General features: G+C 39.5%; 1 protein-coding gene across 1 annotated transcript in view; it reads left to right on the top strand.

The window, feature by feature from the left end:
* Positions 1-1,785: 1,785 nt before the first annotated feature.
* LOC138005964 (myosin heavy chain-like) overlaps positions 1,786-21,222 on the top strand; it is a 20,849-nt gene continuing 1,412 nt past the window's right edge. The window contains exons 1-9 of the mRNA XM_068852146.1: positions 1,786-1,917; positions 2,121-2,182; positions 3,579-3,892; positions 4,297-4,338; positions 8,260-8,301; positions 16,520-16,561; positions 18,510-18,992; positions 19,612-19,683; positions 20,231-20,357. Of these exons, the coding sequence (XP_068708247.1) occupies positions 2,179-2,182; positions 3,579-3,892; positions 4,297-4,338; positions 8,260-8,301; positions 16,520-16,561; positions 18,510-18,992; positions 19,612-19,683; positions 20,231-20,357 (1,126 nt within the window). The 5' untranslated portion in view covers positions 1,786-1,917; positions 2,121-2,178. The remainder of the gene's footprint in view (positions 1,918-2,120; positions 2,183-3,578; positions 3,893-4,296; positions 4,339-8,259; positions 8,302-16,519; positions 16,562-18,509; positions 18,993-19,611; positions 19,684-20,230; positions 20,358-21,222) is intronic.

Here is a 21,222-nt window from a genome sequence, read left to right as displayed (position 1 = left end):
TCCGCGGAAAGCAAACATGACGATTCTAACCTCAAAATTACGCTTTTTATCTGCCGGGTAATAAGCGCAAAGTAATCAAACTAGCAGTAATTTTGGACCCACTACCGTGATGTGAGAGGCATGGGTCTAGTCTCGATTCTACGTCACAAACTGCTTTGCAGTGCAAAAGGAATGCAAAGCAGTTTGTGACGTAAAATTGAGAATAGACCCATGCCCCTCACATCACGGTCGTGGGTCCAAATGACTGCTAGTTCTGCCTAGTTTACGTGGCCTGCATGGCCTAGAAAAAGCGGAATTCTGGGTAGTTCTGACTGCTAGTTCTGCCTAGTTTACGTGGCTTGCATGGCCTAGAAAAAGCAGATTCTGGGTAACAATGCTGACATATGTTTGCTTTGGATGGGGGGATTTATATTAGGAACAAAAAATATTTGGGTTTAGGTGCACTTTAAGTTAAGATTGTAGTAAAGGTGAGAGTGTTGAGGAAACCTTAAAACAAAATAATAAGTCTTATGGAAAGCGAGAGTTTCTGGATTTTAAGGTAAGGTTGAATTATTTTACCACATGAAAAGTGCTCACGAAGTTCAGTTTTAAGTTGACAGCCTCGTTCACAGGGTCTTCTCTCTTCCACACTCGAGAAACCTGGTTGCGGCTGCTAACGTGCCTCTGAGTGCAAATGAAATGCGCACAGAGGGTGGGTCCTCGACTTAATTTTGTCAACAGTATTCCGCAGTTCTATCTAGCTAGAGGAAGGCGAAACAGATTGCTTTTTTTTTTAAAGTAGACGTCAAGTTGTACTGCTTTCGGATGATACAGATGTGATTAAAAAAGTAAAACAAGTGATTTGTCTGAAAGCTTTGTATTTAAGGAAAGATGTAGTGGCAGTACTTCCAACAGGATACGGAAGATAATTTCTTTGTTTGAGATTAATAGGCATTCCTGCGCCACGCAAGGTTTAATTTCCACTCCCTACTGAGCTCAGTGGGTGACAAACATTTAACCTTCGTGCCCCCTTCAAATTATTTTTCTGGAATCTGCAAAAATCTAGTAGACACATGACCAGCCGCAACCAGGGTACTTTCTCGAGCCGAAGAAGAGAGAGGACCCTGGGAACGAGGCTGTTAAGTTGACTCGATTTACGTAAATTGTCGCAATATTTATGCGATTTGCTATTTTTCTCTCATGACAAAACAGCAGTCGCAGGGCAGTCTGGTACTTTTGCGTTTTCATGTAAGTGGTTTTATTTAATGTATGCCAATATATCGAGACACAATTTGCTCGCGTGTCTTTATCAAGGTCCTTCGAACATCAACCTTGATTAATGTGCCGGGGTGAACCCCCTTCAGCACAAGGGAAGAGGTATGAACAATAGAGGTGGAATTATTTTCCTAAGATACGATATGAAAAGACAACTGACAAATGTGCTCACATGAAGGTCAGTTTTAAGTTGATTAAAATTACCTAAATTTGCAAATTATTGCCACATTTATACCATTTCCTACTTTTCCCTACATGGCAAAACAAAAGAAAACAATAAGTGTGGCCGAGCAGTCTGGTCCATGGGTGCGTGACTTTTTTTAATTCATGCGAAGAATTCGTGACACAATTCACTCGCGTGACTTCATTAAAAGCGTTGAACATCGGAGTCTTAATTAGTGTGCGTGGGGTAGACCCCTTCAGTATAAGGAAATAACAACTGTGAGAATGCAGCTTACAAAGCACTTTTTACGGTATTCCTTCATGCCTTGCATTTTCATCACCGAGGGCCTGGTTTTGCTGGGATAATACAAGACTAGTGTAATAGCTGGTGAACACAAGGACCGCCTGTAGAGCGAAAATCTGATCATTTCACTGCGAATTTAAATTTGCTCAGCTTCCATTCTAGGTGGATACCTAACTTATGCAAAGCAAAATTACAAGGTAAGTACCAGACACTGTTTCGTCAGTCAATTTTGACCAGAATGTGTAAGCATCTATTTACCGCTTTATTTACAAGCATGCATGAATGCTGGACCTTGCTCACGAATCTCGCTCGGGTGTGACGTCATAGTTTGATATCCAAATAAAATTAATCAACTGCGGTGTAATTTGCCAACTGCGATTACTTCCTTGTTGATCTTCAGAGCTTCCTGCTAATTGCATTGAAGCAGGCGGAGCTCACCTCCTCTTCGTTCCTTTACCATGAGTAAGTACTTAAACATACTAGTATTGACTATCATTTGTAGTCTACAGATGCCAAAATATTGTTGCTGAAAAGCAATAATTTTGCAGTTTCCGGGTTGGTAAGCCAACCCGGAAAGTCATGTAGTTTTGTGAGTGGTTTTTACTTGAAGAATGCGTAAAGAAGTTTATTGAGTTTTATCCCATTTTTGGACGAGAAAATGCCTTACGTCCAATCTTAAACCAGTACCCAAGTTGACTGGTCTCTGAATGAAGCCTCTTGATGCTTGAGTGAATTGATCCATTTGTTAGTGTCATTGACGAAAATAAGTGAGCATTACCCTTTCCGTAATTAGCAACTAAGACTTCGATCTTTTGCAAAAGTAAAATGGCACACACTGAAACTAGACCAAGCGACTGCTATTACATACGCTGCGCATTAAGCTTTAACTCGACAGTCTTTCGACTTTTGGTATGTTGTGCTAACTGTGCGCTAAGCATATATAGTCGCATGGGCCCGAGTGCAATTATGGATAAGATTCACAAGTATTTTCACAGTTTTCACTAAATTGTCCCAGTCGCGAATTTGTATGCGGATTCCCGGTTCTCGGTTCCTAATTTTAGTAGCATCCCTTCTTGCACCAGGGCCGCGACATTGCGAATAAATTTTTATCACACACAGGGCAAAATTATTGAAGTAAGCTCGATCAATGTCGCAACAAATGACAATCAACTTAACACGCTTTAAAGTTCAATTCAATAAATCGTTGCTGTCAACAGAAATAGCGCTTAATTAGCTACTTTCATATAACCCGCAATACATTCTATTTTCCCCACAAATTTTGCATAAACTATTGTCAAATATTCCCAAGTGCATTTGAAAACAATAGTTTACGCAAAATTTGTGGGGAAAACATAATACATTGCGGGTTATATGAAAGTAGCTAATAGAGAGCTTTAGATTGTAGGACGAGGACGAGCACGCGCTCAGTGTTGTTCTATGAGAAAATCTCGTACTCATAGTCGTTCTCGTCCTAGAATCTAAGGCTCCCTAATATGTGGAAAAACAGCTGTTTACTCAGAGTCAGAATCTGGAAGAAGATTTTGTAACTTCGCTTGCTCTGGTCTGGATAAGCGACTGTTAAGCAATCAGGGTCAAGCAATCATGCTCTAGTGCCCTCATCATAGAGAAAAAATTGCCCTCCGTCTCCGTCAACCAGCGTTCAGTAATATTGCGCCGTATGTGCTAAAGTGGAACTTCGAACCAACTCAATCATGAAGATACCCGGAAACCAGGACCAAGTTGTCAATTGCGGTATGACGAAATCGTTTTATCGGAATCACCGACAAGGAGGTAAAATTAAAGATCAACCTTCGAAGATATAGGACACTAATTTTACAATTAACCTTAATTTTTGTAGCTTCTTCAGGCAAATCAACTTGGAATCGAGACGACACACTGTATGAAGGTGTTATTTATGAAAAAAGGCTGGCGGATGACATTGGGCCACAGTGGAAAGATTTAGCACGTGCACTGGGATTTTATCAAGCCAGCATTGAAGCCATTCAACAGGAAAAAGGCAACTCCAAGGAATACTGCATAGAGATCCTTGTTCGCTGGCTTCGCCAGAACGGAAAAGGGGCCACTGTCGGAAAGCTCGCCGAAGCTCTAACGAAGATAGGGCTTAAGAATTTAGCTGATAGATTCCCGATCAAAGCAAGCGATACAAACCGAGTAAGTCATTCTGACTTATTTTTCAGAGTTGTTATCGTGTTAGGTTGTGTTTAATGAAACGATTAAGAAAACGTGATTTACCATTAAAAAACATCGATAAATGAGTTAACTCACAGCGTCACAGCGTCTTAGTCTAGATGAGAAATGAAGCAAACATAGCCTATTGAAAGTATCATGTAATTTTTTTATCGCCCTTTGGATGCAAGACGCTGTGAGTTACCTCATTTATCGATGTTTTTTTCCAGAACGAAAAAATTGAAGAGACAGTTCGTAAATTTTGTGAACAACTGATTAGTTTCCTGAAAGAAGAGGTAATAATCCGGTAAATGTTTTCCTCACTTTCTTGTGTAGATCAAGCTTGGCGTACTGAGGGCTTCTCGTTTCTTTCTTTCTTTTGAAACTAGGATTCTAAGGGAAACAGCAAAGTGAGAGAGCTAGAAGACACGGTAAGCAATCAATCAATCAATCAATTCAATCAATCAATTCAATCAGTCTATATATCAATCAACATTTGTTCGCCTTGTTGCAATGTTTACTTGTGTCAACTTAAAATGTTTCAATGAGTTAAGGAAGTCATAGGGGTTATCAGATATCAAATTATAATAAAGTTTCGATAAAAGGCACACTTTGAATGTTTACAACGGCGTGCTCTATGAGAGTACAGATGCACGGCTGACGCAACTCGTAGGACCTAGAAAATAAAGTTTTCCGAAAATTTTAGCCGAATACTTGATGAAATTAAATAATTCTTTATTATACAGTGTAAAAAAAATAAAGAATGCTCGCATGTGATCTGCTTTGGGGATCTTCTTCCCATAAATTCAACTATTCGTACAACACAGCGAATGGTCCAAACGCAGCACAGGTGCCCCAAGCTCAGTGAGAGCATGGCCGACAAAAATATAAGGATTTGTATGGGAATCCCGATAAAAAGCTTAAGAAGATAATTATATGAAAAAAATCTCAATTAAAAAGCCTAACCTTATTGCCATCGTGGATAGCTTCCTTCCTGTGTGGTTATTTTGCAGATCCGACGCGATTCGAGCCATTTCACAATTTCGCGGTTGTCAACGGTTATTTAACAATTAGACCCGTAGCCTGCAAAGGCTACGTGTCAATAGCCCATGAGGCAAAGGCGAATGGGCTATTGACCCGTGGCCCTTGAGGGCAAAGGGTCTAATTGCTTTAGTATCACCCAACAAGTCGGACAGAAAAGGCAATAATAAAGCTAGCAAATGCAAGTTAAAAAGTATATATTTGAGAATAAAACGAAAGAAAGCGTCACGCCTTTCTCTACTCGAGGACTATTAATAATAGTCCTTTGGTAGCGTAGCCAATCAAAATGCAGGATTTGCATTAGTCCACTAGTTGGGTGATACTAAAACCGGTTATAACAGGGACAGCTATTCTTAGAGTTATTTTCATAGATTTGTGTCGTAGAGTTAGAGTTAAGTTTCCAAAATCGTGATTCAGGATTTTGGCAGTCCAAAATCCTGAATTCAGGATTTTGGCGGTCCAAAATCCTGAATTCAGGATTTTGGATGTCGTTAACTCTACCTCTAAGTCATAACTCTACTGAAATAGCTCTATTGATAGTTAACCTCGGTTATAACCGTTATAACGTTTATAACCGAATGGTTATAACCGTTGACAACCCAGAAATTGAAAAATGGCTCAAATCGCGTCGGATCTGGAAAATAACCACACAGGAAGGAAGTTACTCACGTTCGCAACAAGGTTAGGCCTTTTAATTGAGATTTTTTCCATATAATTATCTTCTTAAGCATACAAATCCTTATATTTTTGTCGGCCATGCTCACACTGAGCTTTGGGCGCCCGTGGACGCAGCAGCAGTTTGTTTACCAGCCAGACCAGGCACACGCATTAAGCTGCTTGTTTTCCAATTGTTCAGGCTTTCGTAGCAGGTGGTTTGATGATTTTTAGAAGCTTCTTTCAACCGGGGTTCACTTTCGAGTGATCATTGCTACGAGAAAAGCAAACGAAGGGGGAGGGGGCGCGGAGAACGGGCGAGGAACCGCCTACAATCAACCCCACAACATTTTCGACTGACAGGCGGATTTTTTGTGACACTTTATCAGCCAATCAGGAACGATATTTTCTCTGTCCGTGGGCGAACGGAGGTTTCGAAAATGCTGAGGAGTTGATTGCGGGAAGTTCCTCACTCATTCTCCTCGGCCCCTCCCCCCTCGCGTTCTCGTTTGACTTCGGTCCAGGTTTTCGCATGGCCATATTCAAAACGATCACTCTTAAGTCAACCTCGGTGGAAAGAAGCGTCTAAAATTCGCCAAACCGCCTGATACGTAAGTCTTCTTCTGCGTCGTGAGTCCTTGTGCTCTAAAAGTTTTTTCAAGTTAACTAGTCTTGCTAATCCACGTTTCATACCCCTGCTCCCTCCCCGGCGCCGTGATGCTAATGACTCTGCTACTTCTCTGCGCAACTCTTCTAATTTTACACTCCCGGCAGTGCGTACTGAGCGTTTCAAACGTAGCTTTATCCTATCTATGCTTTTTAGCCAATAAATAGTGTACATTACTTGGATTTTAATTTATTACGATACCTTTGTAAATATTTATATTGAACCTTGCTTGTAAGTCAGTTGGTTTTCAATACTTGTATTGCTAGAACTGATAATATTGAATAAACCGGTTTTATTAACTGAACAGAGGCGAGGCGACTTTATAAGGACCCATAGGCAACTTACTCAGTGTTTAAGGACAGGATTTTTAAGTAGGCTGGTCTAGACCAAATTAAACGAATCTACCACAACATTACCTCCAAAATATTTTAAGTGTACATAGTTAAGGGTCATCAGTTCGATTCCACGGTTTGAGAGAAATGTCTGTTACTCTGACTAGTTTTGGATATTAATAAACAACATGTAGAAGGTATGTATAATGGATAATTTGATTCTTTCTGGGATCCTTAAAAGCTAAATTTGTACACTACAATGGTCTCAAAACTTGGAATAGGAAGTTGCTTATGGAAACAAAAATAAAGAAATTTGCGTATATTTACAGTTGACTCGTTAACTGAATATACTAGTAGTATAATCTCGGATTATTGAAGTGCGTTCGACAGTCGTTTTGGAAGCAAAGAAGAAGGGTAAGGAGATTAAGAAATGAACTTTGAGGATACGAATATGTTAGTTCTTAAGATGGTTTCAGTAAGCGCCGAGTACTAGAATTCATGTGACATGCAGGATGAAAATACTTTGCCCTTGGCTAGACTCTGAATGGCCGTATTTATACTAGAGGACGTCTAAGACGTCCAGACGAATTAAACGTCTGGCCATAAGTGCGACTTATATAAATACGGGACGCACTTAACTTCGACGGCTAGAAATCAAATTCATGATTTTGGTCAAAAGATCCTAGGATTTAATCACCAAAGACACTATGTGCCCTTCATTGCTAAGTGCGTCTCAGTTTAGTACGTCTCGTCTCTATACTAGACGGCTTAGACGTCTGTCACAGTAAGTGCGTCGTTTAGACGCACTTAACTTGAGACGTTTAACTCGTCTGACGTTTAATGCGTCCACCTTATTTCCTGTATTTATACTAGTCGTCTAAGACGTATAAGATGCCTTAGACGTCTTAGACGTCCTCTAGTATAAATACGGCCAATCATACGTAGGCACGTGGTAAAAATAACTACACATCGTTTCTGGGGGAAAATACAACGTCATTAGCCTCTTGAGAAGACATGTGGTTACTAATAAAATATTAAACCCAGATGTTGATCATTTCCAAGTTCCCTTCAACTTCTTTTTCACAGTAAATAAAAGCGCGAATTACCGTGATTCAGTACGGTTATTAGTTTTACTTTTCGTGTGAAAAAAGTACAGTAATGTACATGAGAAAGACTTGTGAATCACCAAATTCAGCTCGATAGTGGTCAATACTAACTAACAGCTTGATTCAGTGCTCGTCTTCCCAGATTCTTTCTCGAAGATAGTTCACCGAAGCCAGTAAATCCTTGTCTGGCGGGGTTGATGATATTTGGATGGGAGACCATCGAGATATACGACATGCCTTTCGTAGAATGCCATATGCATAATATTGCCTTTTGTTTCAATCGAAATACTCATATTTAACACCAGACCATTCGTCACTTTAGGAGGCATAAATCTTGGAGTCACTCTGACCCGGCAGGGCAGCCTCACTCAAGCGCGAGGCATTTTCGGCAGCTCGGCTAGATTCTAGAATACTCGTTCACTTTTCGGGGTTTGTCAAAATTCTGCCACCGAACTTCAAACTTCCTTCATGTAGCATATTTTAAAGGTAGACGTAATTAATATCGAATCATGAACATCAAACTTATGTCTATCTTCTCTTTGTATTGCGTAGGTCTCCAAAATGAGCAACAGAATTAAGGAATTAGAGGAGGAGGTAAGAAACAGTGAGTCAGAGAATAATATTAGCTTCTATTTGGCGTTACGTAAAGATAGCGCCGGATAGAGTTCATTGAAAGTGTGAATAAAGTGTAGTAATGTACACGAGAAAGACTTGTTAGTCACCAAATTCAGCTTGGCAGTGGTGAAGAACTAACAGCTTGATACAGTGCTCGTCTTCCAAGATGCTTTCTCGACGAAAATCCCTGTCGGATGGGGAGACCCCCGAGATATGCGACATGCCTTTCGTAGAATGCCATATTGGAATACTCACATTTAACGCAAACCTGACGATTAGTCACTTTAGGAGACATAAATCGTGGAGTTATCATCGATTATGAAGTGCGTTCGTTGGGAGAACATTAGTAGACCAGCCGGAATGCCATAAAGACGATGCATTTATGTCGTCTTTTGAAAGTACTACAGTATGTGAGGCTTGTGGAATGTGGCTAAAAATGAAAAGGTGATGAGGTGCCTACATACAAGAAATTTTAAAATTTAAAATCTGTAATTACAATTTAAGAGGGTCTGGCACATGCTACCAAATTTTTACTCAGAATGGCGCTATAGATCATTTCCGTTTCTGGCTGCCAAGCTTTGGAATTCTTTACCCCTTATGTTAGAAGTGCCAAGGATAATCTCATGATTAAACGCCTTCTACCTAAGCTCGTCTTTTAAATCCAGTAGTTATAGATTTTAACTTTATTTGTAAATAGTTTATACATGAACAGATGCTTTGTTATAGTAATTTTTAACTTTTATATATTTTATTTTCACGCACATGTTTTAACGAGCTTTTATCCCTCCTAGATGTAGCGTGGGTAAATAGAGTATTGTATGATATAATAACCGTGACGCGTGACCCTTTAAAGTTGCAGCGCGTGAATCGAGATTTCTGGCGTTATAATGCCGTGAACATCAGACAAACCTATACAATCACATGTAATTTGTCTGTCAAGATGGTTAAAAGTAGTTACTCTGTCATTGTTATGAAACCTAATCCACCATTTTCATGTCCCGTACGTGACCTCTGTGATTTGTAGTTGACATGAACTGAGAGACACGTTGAGAGACGACATGTTGTAATCATCTGTCCAGGTCACTGCTAATCAGAGGTTGGTTAGTCGGAAAATGAAAGAAGAGCTGCCTGTCAAATTTGTAACACAAGTTCACGTCCGGGTCACCTGGACGTTTTCACAAGCAAATTGTTGCAATGGCGAGCGTCAGAGTACTCGTTTCGTTTAATTTGATGCTGAAATCGGACACAAGTAGAAGGGACAACCCATCCACAAGGAAAAGTTTAATGTGCCTATCGAAAGAGAGGGGCATATAGAACTTCGTAAGTTTATTTGAAATATTGTATCGTCTAAACCAACTTCATGACAGGTTTTAACATAATAGAGAAATCAAGAACCGCGGAAGTTTTGAAGTTAAAAAATGTGAAAGTGAAGAATTGTAGACATACAATGTAATAGCAATGAACATCATCGCCCTTATACTTAATCGCAGTTAATCAAGGAGCAAAGAATCGTCAATTTGATCACCATACTATTTACTTCCTCCCATCGCGGGGTCAAATAAGACCATCTCTTTCCTGTAGTCATGTGAAGAAGTAAAGTCATCTCAAAGAAAGCCTTATAATCAGATAAAGACTTGAACAATTCTCTATCCAGCTACGTGATACGTGAATGTAGGGAAAATGAACCCCATTCCAGACCCTGAAAATTGGGACGCGTTTTCCTTCGTCGAACGCAATAATTGCTTCTTACATTATACAACTGATTGAGCCGTAAAAAGGAATGCCAGTGAGTGCATGTTAGCACTAGGTATATTTTCTACAAATTGAGAAAGACTAGCACTCATGCAGCCTATTCTTTGTATTTTGCAAATATCATGAATATTGACTGACCCTGCAGGGCAGTCCACTCAAGCGAAAAGCATCTTTCGGCAGTTCGGCTAGATTCCAGGATACCCGATCACTTTTCGGGGTTTGTCAAAGTTCTGCCACCGAACTTTTTTAAAAACCACTTTTACTATACTTCGCTTAGTTACTTACTTCTAACACACACCGAGAACAGGCGACTTTTATACATTTGTTAGGGATGCCAATTGAGGCTTTGTTGATTTTCAAGTTTTGTATCAGATCTTTTACTTCTCGAATGTTTATAGCACGAAACATGAAACTATTACTAAACGATCTTTCGATATATTGAGTTGGATTAAGGTTACTATAGTCACCTGTTTGTGTCACCAGGCTTGGGCACACATTAATGAAATGAGAATTAATATGCTCACATGCGTCTCAGTCTTTTATCTATGTGGATCCTGCTGTTATAAAATAATTGATTTATAGAAGCACTTGAATTGTTTTTACTATTGATTAATGTTCCTATTAGTCCCCAGGTGGCTTTTATGTTGTATTTATTTAAGTTAAATGGAGCTGTGATAAAATCTTTTTTGCTTGTTCTTTGAGCTAGCTTGTTAAGTTTATTGTTATAAATTTTTGTTGTTTTATCTTATCAGGATCTTTACTGAGGAAATGAGATTTAAATAACTTATGCCTCCTCTTAATTGAGACTAATAAACATTTCATATCCATGGTTTTTTCCTTGGAATGCCGTAGGCAGCCACGGTAACAATTCGGGCCCTTTACTTTTTAATTTTTTTGCTTCTTGTTTTCTTCGTAGTAGTCTTCGTAGTCACAAAGTGCAATGTTTTTTTTTAATTCCCGTATCCCGCGAGTGAATTTGTAGCTGAAAAAACTTTCCTGACCCACGACTTTAACTCGGGCTCTCTCGCCTCAGGAGCGCAAACGATGTCACAGCGCCATCACGGCCTTCATTATCCTTTTCTGGAAAGTTGAAGCTTTATTCCGTATTCTTTATTTAGTTTGGAATCTTTTCCGCCCCCGATGATTGACACAGTAGCTTCATATTTGATAGGATTTGTTAAAGTGGACAGATGATGTTTCTTTGAGAACGGCAAGCTTAAAGGCCAGGAACATTTTCTACGTAATTTCTAGATTTTGCTTCGTTCTCAGTTGTGTGCTCCACTGTGAACACTACTGCATAGAACGAATACTCCAATCAGTGTCCAATCGACCTGTTTCTTGCGAACCAGTTTGTTCAGTCGTTCCAAAACATTTTGTGAATCGAACCAGTGTGTTCAATCGGCCTTATCAATCGAACGAGTATGTTCATTTAGCCATTGTGATTCAACACCCGTTTAATATTAGAAAGCTCTGCTTGGGAATGCCATCGCCATTCCTCCCAATATAGGAATCAAAAAAGTGTAAAGAACATTAGGAAAACGCCACATACAAAAAGAAATCAAGTAAAGAAAAAGAAGTTGAAAAAATTTATATATAAGAATAGGAGTCTTCCGCGGGGGCAATACACAGAGGTCTTCCATGAAGGGGCTTTTGTGGAAATCGATCATGTCAATGACATTATAAAACCGACAACAAAATAAACCCATTGCTTCCTACTAGACGCTCCTTGAGCGTAAACTGGGTTGACTGTCGTACATGATCCACAAAAACAGAGGGCCCTGAGTTGGGTGGTATTGAAGGCGCGGAAAATGGATTTTCCTGGGAGTAATGTTGGCTGGGTCAATCCGAAAATAACAAAGAAAAAAGCCTAGAAAATCCAATAGGAACCGCTCTTGGTAACTCCTACAATGGAAGAGGCAGGCCAGGGGATCGAGCTCAAATGTGGCATATTTCTCATCATCCCTCGAGCTTCTAAGTCCGGAAGCGAAACTCTACTTAGTTTTGTTTTACTTCGTTTCCTCAGAAACAAAATGTATCTACTTTGACATCAGGATAGACTATTTACACAGTGTGGTGTAGTGGCCAATCAAGCTAGAGTTTGTAATAGTTGTCAGCTGATTCCACTCTTGAGCCCACGTATCAGCGGTATTAGTTTCAGAAGGGGCAAAAACGAGACTTTCGGGTCAAAACAAAAATTTCTTTTGGAAGGACTGTGTGGCCCGGTTCTGACGCCGCTCCACTAATGTGCCGAACCTAATTGAGTTAAGTCCGACTTTGGAGCGACATTGGCGCGACATCTGATTCAGATGGCGCACTGTGTGTCGAGCATAATCTTTATTTCAATAGGGGGAAAGTTAAAGGCCTGGGTCCGATACCATATTTTCGCTACATAATTCAACTTTCAAGATGGTGTCTGAGAAAGAGAGAATAGTTCTGATTAGAGAATTTTAAAAACTAAACCAGTGAGCAGCACTCTGCGAGCTGTATTTGTAAGACTAGCTTATTCTCCTACGCGTTTTATTTTGTCTAGCTGACGTTGACTTCTTCAGGGAGTTTTACAATAACACATTAAACGCCTGTATTTAAGCCATATCTGATAGTAAATCTGATGGCACGGTTTTAACTAAGTCCGTGTCCCCAAAACAACGTTTCTCACGCCTTGCCCTAATATTTCACAGCTGCGCATGTTCTCTTTCAAAAATCCGGTCAAACCTTAGTGTTTGTGGCCGTCATTTTTGCCATAAGATATGGCTTAAATACAGGCGTTTGATGTATTATTACAAATGTCCCTGAAGAAGTCTACGTTAGCTACACGAAACGCGTCGGAGAATAAATAAGTTTTACAGAGACAGTTCGGAGAGTGCTGCTCACTAGTTTTTTAAATTTTCCAAAACCAAAATTCAAAAAGTAAAAATTAAAAAAAAAAAGTCAGCAATATTTAGTCAATCTTTTGCACAGTTTACACTCTTCTAGGTCTTTTGCCGCCATTTTCTCTTCCTCGCAAAACTTACGAGCATGCGCAACAAGTTCTCGGAGGTACTTATGGGAAAATTTGTAGATTATCATAATATATGCATTTGGTCCGGCACATGAGAAGAACGCCGTATGAATCACCTGCCGCTCCAAGGTCGAATAATGCGACAGACCCTGTCTAGCTTAACGTTTTTTCCGCACCAAATTGAAACTGCCTTACAAAACTGATTCAGACACCGCTCTTTTGCTGTACTTACTTCCTCAGTTAGGTTCGGCACATGATTGGAGCGGCATCTGAACCGGGCCTGTGATTTATTGATTCTCAACTGAGATTTGTCTGGCCTAATTTTATCGTGGAAAGTATGGAAATCACTGTATAGCATATGGATGTGTTTGTAGGCGACGAGGTAGTATTATATTCGTAAGCCAAGTATAGAACAGATGCTGATATTTCACTACGCACAGTTTATTTTGGAACTTCCTGAAACTTACTGTAGTAATAAGAAACTTGAACTCTTCGATTTGGAACAGGATTTAGAATTTATGAACGTGAATTTCTTAAGCCGTGTGGCTGAGTGTTCTTGTGTATTCTTCCGTCTTCTTTTGTCGTTTTTGTGGTTCGGACTATACTCTTGGACAAAAGTAGTTGAGACATTCCTCACGTTTAGTCCGTTAGACAAGAACTACAATAAAAGCCCTAAAAGAGCCCCCTTCCCCTTCCCCACCCAAAGCAATGTTGTTTATGAGAAGCGCAAATACCGGGGTATCAAGCGAAATTGTCTTGGGGGGGGGGGGAGGGGGGTTGGTAAATGGCAGATTTATGTCATTGAAAGAAATTTGTTTTCATACGGAGAGATAAGTAAAGGGTGTTTCCCCAATTTTGTTCAGCATTGTAGCTTGAACATACAATCAACACAAAACTACCAAAATAACGCTCCAAACAGTGATCTAAGGCTAATCACGCGATAAAGGAAAATCGAATGAAGAACAAATAAAAGGCACTTTAACCAAACGATGAAATAAAAATATTATTCTACACAAAACTTGAAATTTCTGAACTTACTTAAATCTCCGAGATGTCAATGATTCCTTAAATTTGGATTCGTGAGAGATGATCTATTGCCTTCCAGATGATAAAAGGAGTGAGTCGTGCTGTCAGGGCTGGGTATAATTAAGTTACTGTTAAAGGAAAACAACTAATTTATTTGACTACAACATGCAACGAGAAACGTGAGACCGAAGGAACTACAAAATTAGAAATATCATGAAAAGTGTCTGAATATAAATAATAGCACGCCTGTTGTTTTTCCAATTTGAATAATCACAAGCGACTCTTCATTGGCCAAAAGTAATGGCCAACTCGCTAAAGCTACCTGTTTTGGTGGTTTAAATATAATGAGAGTTCTATTGCGATTTGCCGACTCGCTTAACTTTAAGTGAGTTGGGAAAGGAATTTTTGGTTGTCACTCACCAAGCGACCTGAAAAACCGCTTGTAAAATACGGCCAGTAAGTAGTAATTCGAAGTGAGCCGAATCAACATATTTTACCTTTTCTCCCACCCTTACCATCCCGGAAACGAAACACTATTTCTTTTTTAAACTACTAAAAATCACGCAATTAAATAAAATTTCCTACCAGTGTTCGGGATCAAACTCTTTACTGAAGACACCCTTTCCTTGAATAATGATGCAAAAAATGGACAGCGAGCTTTCTTTCAAATAATTCTTAACTAACAACAATTAGTCAAGTTTCCAATTGTTTTTACCTAAAGACTGTGCAGAGTTGAGTTCAAATAATCAATTCACTCAAGGTGTTTGATTCCCTAATTAAGTTTGTTAAATCCATATCAGTTCAGAAAAAGGTACCAGAGAATTTGCCATTTGGTTTCAGAGTTGTACATAACAGTACATTTAGGAAAATATTAGAAATACAGCTCACTTTGATATCCGAAGGCGAAAGATGCAATTGTTGTCGAAGTCCATTACTCGTCGCTTTCAAGATTCTAGATATATATTTTTCACCGCCTGTCTTGTTTATCCAATTGACGTTCCATTCTTGAGCTCCGTAAGGGTATAGTTTGTTTAAAGATCCACTAAAACGCCATTCGCGTTACAATGACTTCGACGGCGCTATTGCAGGTAAATTAAATATGCTACTGTGTCCACCGGATAAAATCTTTGCATTTCGATTACCCCCTGATACCTACCAAACATACGCGCAGAAGACTATACGCTCAAAAACAATACTTAACATGGGAATCACAGGAAAGACCTATCGCGCAACTTTTCATTTTTCCGAAATGGAAACAAAGAAAAAGAAAACGAACAAGTTTAACTCATTTTCTTATTGGATTGCCATGTAGCAACCTAGTAATTAGATATCGACGTCACGTCCCCGTCAACTATCATACTTTTGATGTTATTGTTTTCCCTTATTGCGTCCGCAACGAGGACTTTAGCACATAGAATAAACAATAAGGTGACAGCTGCCGACAACCTTGCCTAATCGCTCTTTAATTTCTAGCTTGAAAAGGTTATCGGCGCAGCCCTTGTTCAAGATACGCGTCTCTATGTCATTCATTGTAAAAGCTGATAATGGATGGGCCAAAAGGTTTTGTGTATGAAAGGCCACTCTCCTGTATCAAAGGCTTTCTCAAACTCGAGGAAAAATAGAAGTTCAGGAATATTTTTAGCAGTTGTGACACTATCACGGTAATAAGTCCAATGTTCTCCCCCCGATGAATCTACCGCGGTCTGGGGCCGGTTGCTCGAAGCCTGGTTAGCGTCAAATTTGGAGCCATGAATGTTTCTTTGAAGAGCTTCACATTGATTTTAAATTTCTTTATCCGTTGCAGCGAAATTCTCATCATCTACTTTTCGCTGGGTGATGGCGCTTTGCTTAAAATGTCGTTTTTTTAAAGTTAAGAACGAAAGTACTTCGTGTTATTTGCCCTTCCGATCGTTATACCATCTGCATCCAGTAGCTCGTCAGATTGACCCTTTGGTGCAATACTCAACCATCTTTTCCAGTTCCCTTTTCCTAGCCTCGATGGTGCCAAAGATCTCCGTTTTCTCATTTGCCTTTATTTTGTTAGATTCAATATAGTTTTGCAAAAGGTTAATTTCTTTCTCACGTTTTTCTTCACGTCCTGACATATTTGCAGCATCAAACTTCGAACATCCTTAAAAGTGCTCTTTTAATGCAGCATATAGACCTCTTTCATAATGGCGGCCGAATAAATTATTCTTTTGTTTTAATGCTAATTAAGCCTTTCTAGCCTCTCTACGACGAGGAAATTTCAAAAGACATTTAATTATTGTTTCAAAATGAGGGCAGAAGGTCTAGTTAACATAAAAAAAAAAGAATGAAAAAGCGGTCGCCATTTATGAACGTGGTCTATTTTAAATGTAGACGTATTTTAGATCAAATCATGAACGTCAAACTCATGTCTGTCTTCTTTGTATTGCGTAGGTTTCCAAGCTGAACAACAGGATTAAGGAATTAGAGGAGAAGGTAAGGAACAGCGGGTCAGCGTGAAATATCAGCTTTTATGTTTTTTTTCCAAAAGGGCACGGCATCGAATCCTGAAATCTGATTGCCTGGTTCTTCGCGCTGTCCGGATTTTCAGTCCTATCTCTGCCCACTCTGAGGGTTTTTGTTCTTAACCTTAAATTTCCATTTTTTTGATACCGAATCCGTGTTTACATACGGAAGTTAGTATTTCAAATTAGATTTTTTTTAAAACAAGAGGCCTGGAAATAGGATTCAAAATATTTTTCTTTGAAACGATCAGTTTGTAAGTCGCTTAGTGCATTCGCTATGAAGTGCGATGCGAGTCAACAATTACAAGTTATTTACCACCTAAGGATCGGTCCGTATAGCAAAAAACTGTGACCGAGGTCTTGAAAATGCTGCCAGAGGCCTGCGGCGCCTGATGCAGTAATGTACATGAGAAAGACTTGTGAGTCACCAAATTCATCTTGGCAGTGGTCAAGAATAACTAACAGCTTGATACAGTGCTCTTCTTCCAAGATGCTTTCGAGACAAAACCCCTGTCGGGCAGGGTTGGTATTTGGATGGGAGACCATCGAGATATACGACATGCCCTTAGTAGAATGCCATATGCATCATATTGCCTTTTTTCAATCGGAATACTCACATTTAACACAAACCTGATCATTCGCCACTTCAAGAGACATACGTCTTGGAGTAATTATCGATTATGAAGTGCATTGTCTGAGAAATTATTAGTATAGATGATATCAGATCAAGATCAATACGCGTGAGAGCTGTAAGGTTTCTTCCAAGGTCGTACACGAACCGTATAGCGGTAGCCAGAGGCGCCATAGTATGCTTTCGGTTCGACCTTGTTGAGCTGCGTCGTTGCTATACTTGCGACTGCGATTAGCGTGACGCTTACCTTATCTCAGTTTGTGGTTTTGTAAAGATAGTGCCCTAAAACTTGAGCTTTAGATTGTTCATTGCAACCTTGCGAAAACGTTTTCAACCCAAATTCGACGAGAAATTGGCTTGAAAGAAAAGGACATCACCGGCCTTATCCTGGACAAGTTTCTCGGAATTTCGAGGAAAACCAGTCTGGATCAATTAAAACGTTCTTAACCGTGGGTTATAAACACTATGACCTAAGGACAAAAGAAACTTATTTGACTTTGGTTTATTTGTTGCCTGTTAACCACTGATATCCATGCAGCCACTCCTCGAAAGAAATAGAAAAGTTAGAATGAAACCATTTTCATGCTTTCATGATAGGTAGGGCGGAGCCTGTCGTGTTTCGTTCTTCGTACAAAGCAATGTTAAATCCCTCCAATGGCCGTGAAAAGCTTTTTTGTTTATGTTGGAAACACATTTGTCAATGCTGCATTCAAAGCTAACATTAGAAGATTTTTATGTGAGCGCCATAGGCTTTACATTTAAATGGTTTAAAGCTGAATTTAGCGTAAACGCATTTCCCACCTTTTGGTGTCGAGGCTGAGGGCAAGAAATAACGAATTGTAGGATGATGAAAAGCAGGTAGCCTGCCAGCAGGCTCTCTCTCTCCGGTGGGTCACTCGGAGACTAAAAAGCAAGGAATGGAGGTAACTGTTTATCGCGCATCTAATCGTCTTGCATTTCCCTTTGTTATGACCTCGACCCAAGAAACTGATTTCAGTTAATTCAATAGACTAGTACATTTCCAGATTTCCACATTGAGACAGCGATCCACTTAACGGACCAATTTTTAACGAACGAAATGACATATGAAACGAATCATATCTATTGAACTGCGGATATGAAATCAAGTGAAATCAAGTGAAGTTCAAACCCCGTTGAAGTCATGAATTTTTCAGGCCTCAGGCTCTCTACGCTATTGCTAAAACTGAGTTAACTGCGAAAATAATAGCTTCACTTGAACCAATTCTTATTTGAATATTTGAATCATTCTTCTCCATTTCTCTCTTAGGATCTGGAGGATAACCTTTCCACTGGTGTGAACGCTTGTGATGTTTGCGAGGAAACAGATGAAGAAGCTCGAGAACGTCGCATCAGCGCAGAATTACAAAAATGCAGCAATCAGCGTGAAACATACGTAACTTCAATCTTAGAGGTACCTGAGGTAAAACAAGGTCAGTTGAAAACGCCAGTCAAGTTAGATCTCTTTAAAACACTCAACGAGCATTTGACGAATCAATACATCGCAGCACTGGACATGGCCCCGGAAATTTGTAAATGCAGCAAAGACCTTAAGAGGGAATTCTACGATTTGGCTTACCACGGACTTCGCGCGGACCACAATGAATTGGTTCACAGAGTTAAAGATTTGGAAGATACGGTTCAAATGGGTGAAGAAGAAAAGGAAGTGTTAAGAGAGGTTAAAGATTTGGAGGACAACCGACAAAGGCTGATAAAAGAATTGGAGGAAAAATGGCGAGCCCTCCTCTCTCCGGTAGGTTATCAATATCGAGTCATTAATTATTCATTCAATCAATTACCAGTCACCGTTTATACCTCGAAACACCTCGTGCTTTCATGTGTTTCTCGGTGTCTCTTTACCTCTATGATGCACGAAGCACTCGTCATCATCATTATCATCATATCTTTATTTACCCATACGGTTGTGAGATGGCGCCTACAGTTTATCGTCCTTCTTCGAGAAGACTTTTGTGAATTTCACAAAAGTGGCCTCGGATGTGCAATTTCAAGAGAGAACGAAACAGGTGTTGTTAATTATCCAAATATAATAGCTGGACCTTACAGAAATCAAAAGGAGATGAGAAGAGGAGACTCTGTTGTATGTACAGATAAATAAAAGGAAAAGGGGATGGAAACAGCAACATATAATTCCCTGGGAGAATTTGAATCCCCGACTTTCCCCTAACTGAGAGGACTTGGAGCGAGATGGGCTCCAGTAAGAATATAACAATACATGAATGTTTATGGAGCAGTATCGCGCTTTTGCTTTTTTTTTTTTGCATATCCTTTGCGGGGCTTTGCAATTCATTACACAAACAGTTCAGCAAGAAATAGTTTATTTTTTAATTCCATCGCTGTCGTTTAAATTGCAGCCAAAGCGCCGTCCAAAAACTCCATGGTCAGTCATCACTAGAAGAGGGAAAAGGTCCACGGACAGTAAAAAGGTGTCTCTTACCTACTTTTTATTAATCGAAAGTGAGGTTTTTATGGGAAAATAACGAAAAAAAATGTAGGTAACAGACTGCTGTGTGGGTGAATTTGGCTTGGATTGTAAACGAGTCGATGAATTCTTGATGTAACCTCACAACCCGTCTTGGACCAAGACCTAGCGGGAATTTTAAATAGGCGGTGATTTCGGGCCATGTGAAGGTGTCCAACCAATAGAAAAAACTGTACTCTGTATATTAAGGAGCGTTCACAAAACGTTTTTTTTTTGTTGGGAAGGGGGGGGGGGAGGGGAAATAACTGTTTAGGAATTGGGGGTCCCCCAAAAAAATTAGACTTCAAAAGGGGGGTGTTTGAAAGATATAAACGCTCTCAAGGGGGGGGTATCTTAAGTGATGAAAACAAAAATTGTCATCAGCCAATGTATAAACATAATTTAACAAAATATAATATTTGAGAGTGTGAAATGGGGTTTAACTTTCTTGGCAGCTTCAGGGTTTATCCAGTTTGTAAAATGACTTGATATCTTGTTTTTGCGTTTTGTAGGTCAAGAGAAACAAAGATCCTGGTGCCAGGCCGAAAAAAAGAAGCGTTCGAGATGAGCGGTCACAAAATCCGAGGCACATCTCACGAGCGAGGAAAACATTCAAGCGCCTCAGAATGACCTGGGAACGTAAGTCCTTTCGTATTCTTAACCCACCTTGGAACGATCCGGTTTTCATCATAACTTATTGAAAAGTGGTCGAGAAACATTTGAAGTAAAATGCATGGATGTCTTATTCCCATTGCTTGCCGCGTTTTGGATACCGTTTTTAATTGGCAATGAGATAGGCAGTGAAACCTCAGCTGCCACAATTTTAACATTTTCCGATTCTGTATATTCTCATGACATGTAGTGGAAAAAAATTTAATCAAAAGAACTTAAAAAAAAAATATTAGCATTTGTTCTTTTTAAACGTCACCTTTAACCTACCTTTAATATCATTGTTTTACTGAGCATTTGCTCGTTTTATAAAAAAGCCTATTTCTGATATTGTTAAGCGCTTAGAACAGGTCTGGATAAGCGCTATAAAATTATTATTATTACTATTATTGTTATTACTATCATTATCATTATTTTTATTATTATTATTATTATTGTTATTACTATTATTAAATCAATTAAATCAGTGTACGAATAGGGCAAACAAAGGAGCAAAGACGAAAGCAATGCCTTGCGTTATACAACTCTTTCTCCGACTACAGGAAACGGAGTGCTGAACTAAGAATTTTTTTAAACTACGCAAAAGCCTAAAACACTTTGAGAACAATAGAACACGAACTCCGGATGTAGCGCTTCTGGCTTGCCCTAATGCCGAATGAATGCCGAACTATTGCAAAAGCTTGACTTGCGTTATATTGAAATGAATTGCGTTGTAATTGTTGGGCTCAGTATCCTTCCGACCTGTGACCGACAAGTCGGCTCGGTAGATTACAAAAACAAATCAACTTTATTAAGGAAATTTCGAAGGCATCTGAAACTGAATGCTGGCCGGTCC

This window comes from Montipora foliosa, chromosome 1, assembly GCF_036669935.1.
Source record: "Montipora foliosa isolate CH-2021 chromosome 1, ASM3666993v2, whole genome shotgun sequence".
NCBI lineage: Eukaryota > Metazoa > Cnidaria > Anthozoa > Scleractinia > Acroporidae > Montipora > Montipora foliosa.
The sequence above is the reverse complement of the archived record's forward strand: the minus strand, read 5'-3'. Positions and strand labels throughout refer to the sequence as shown.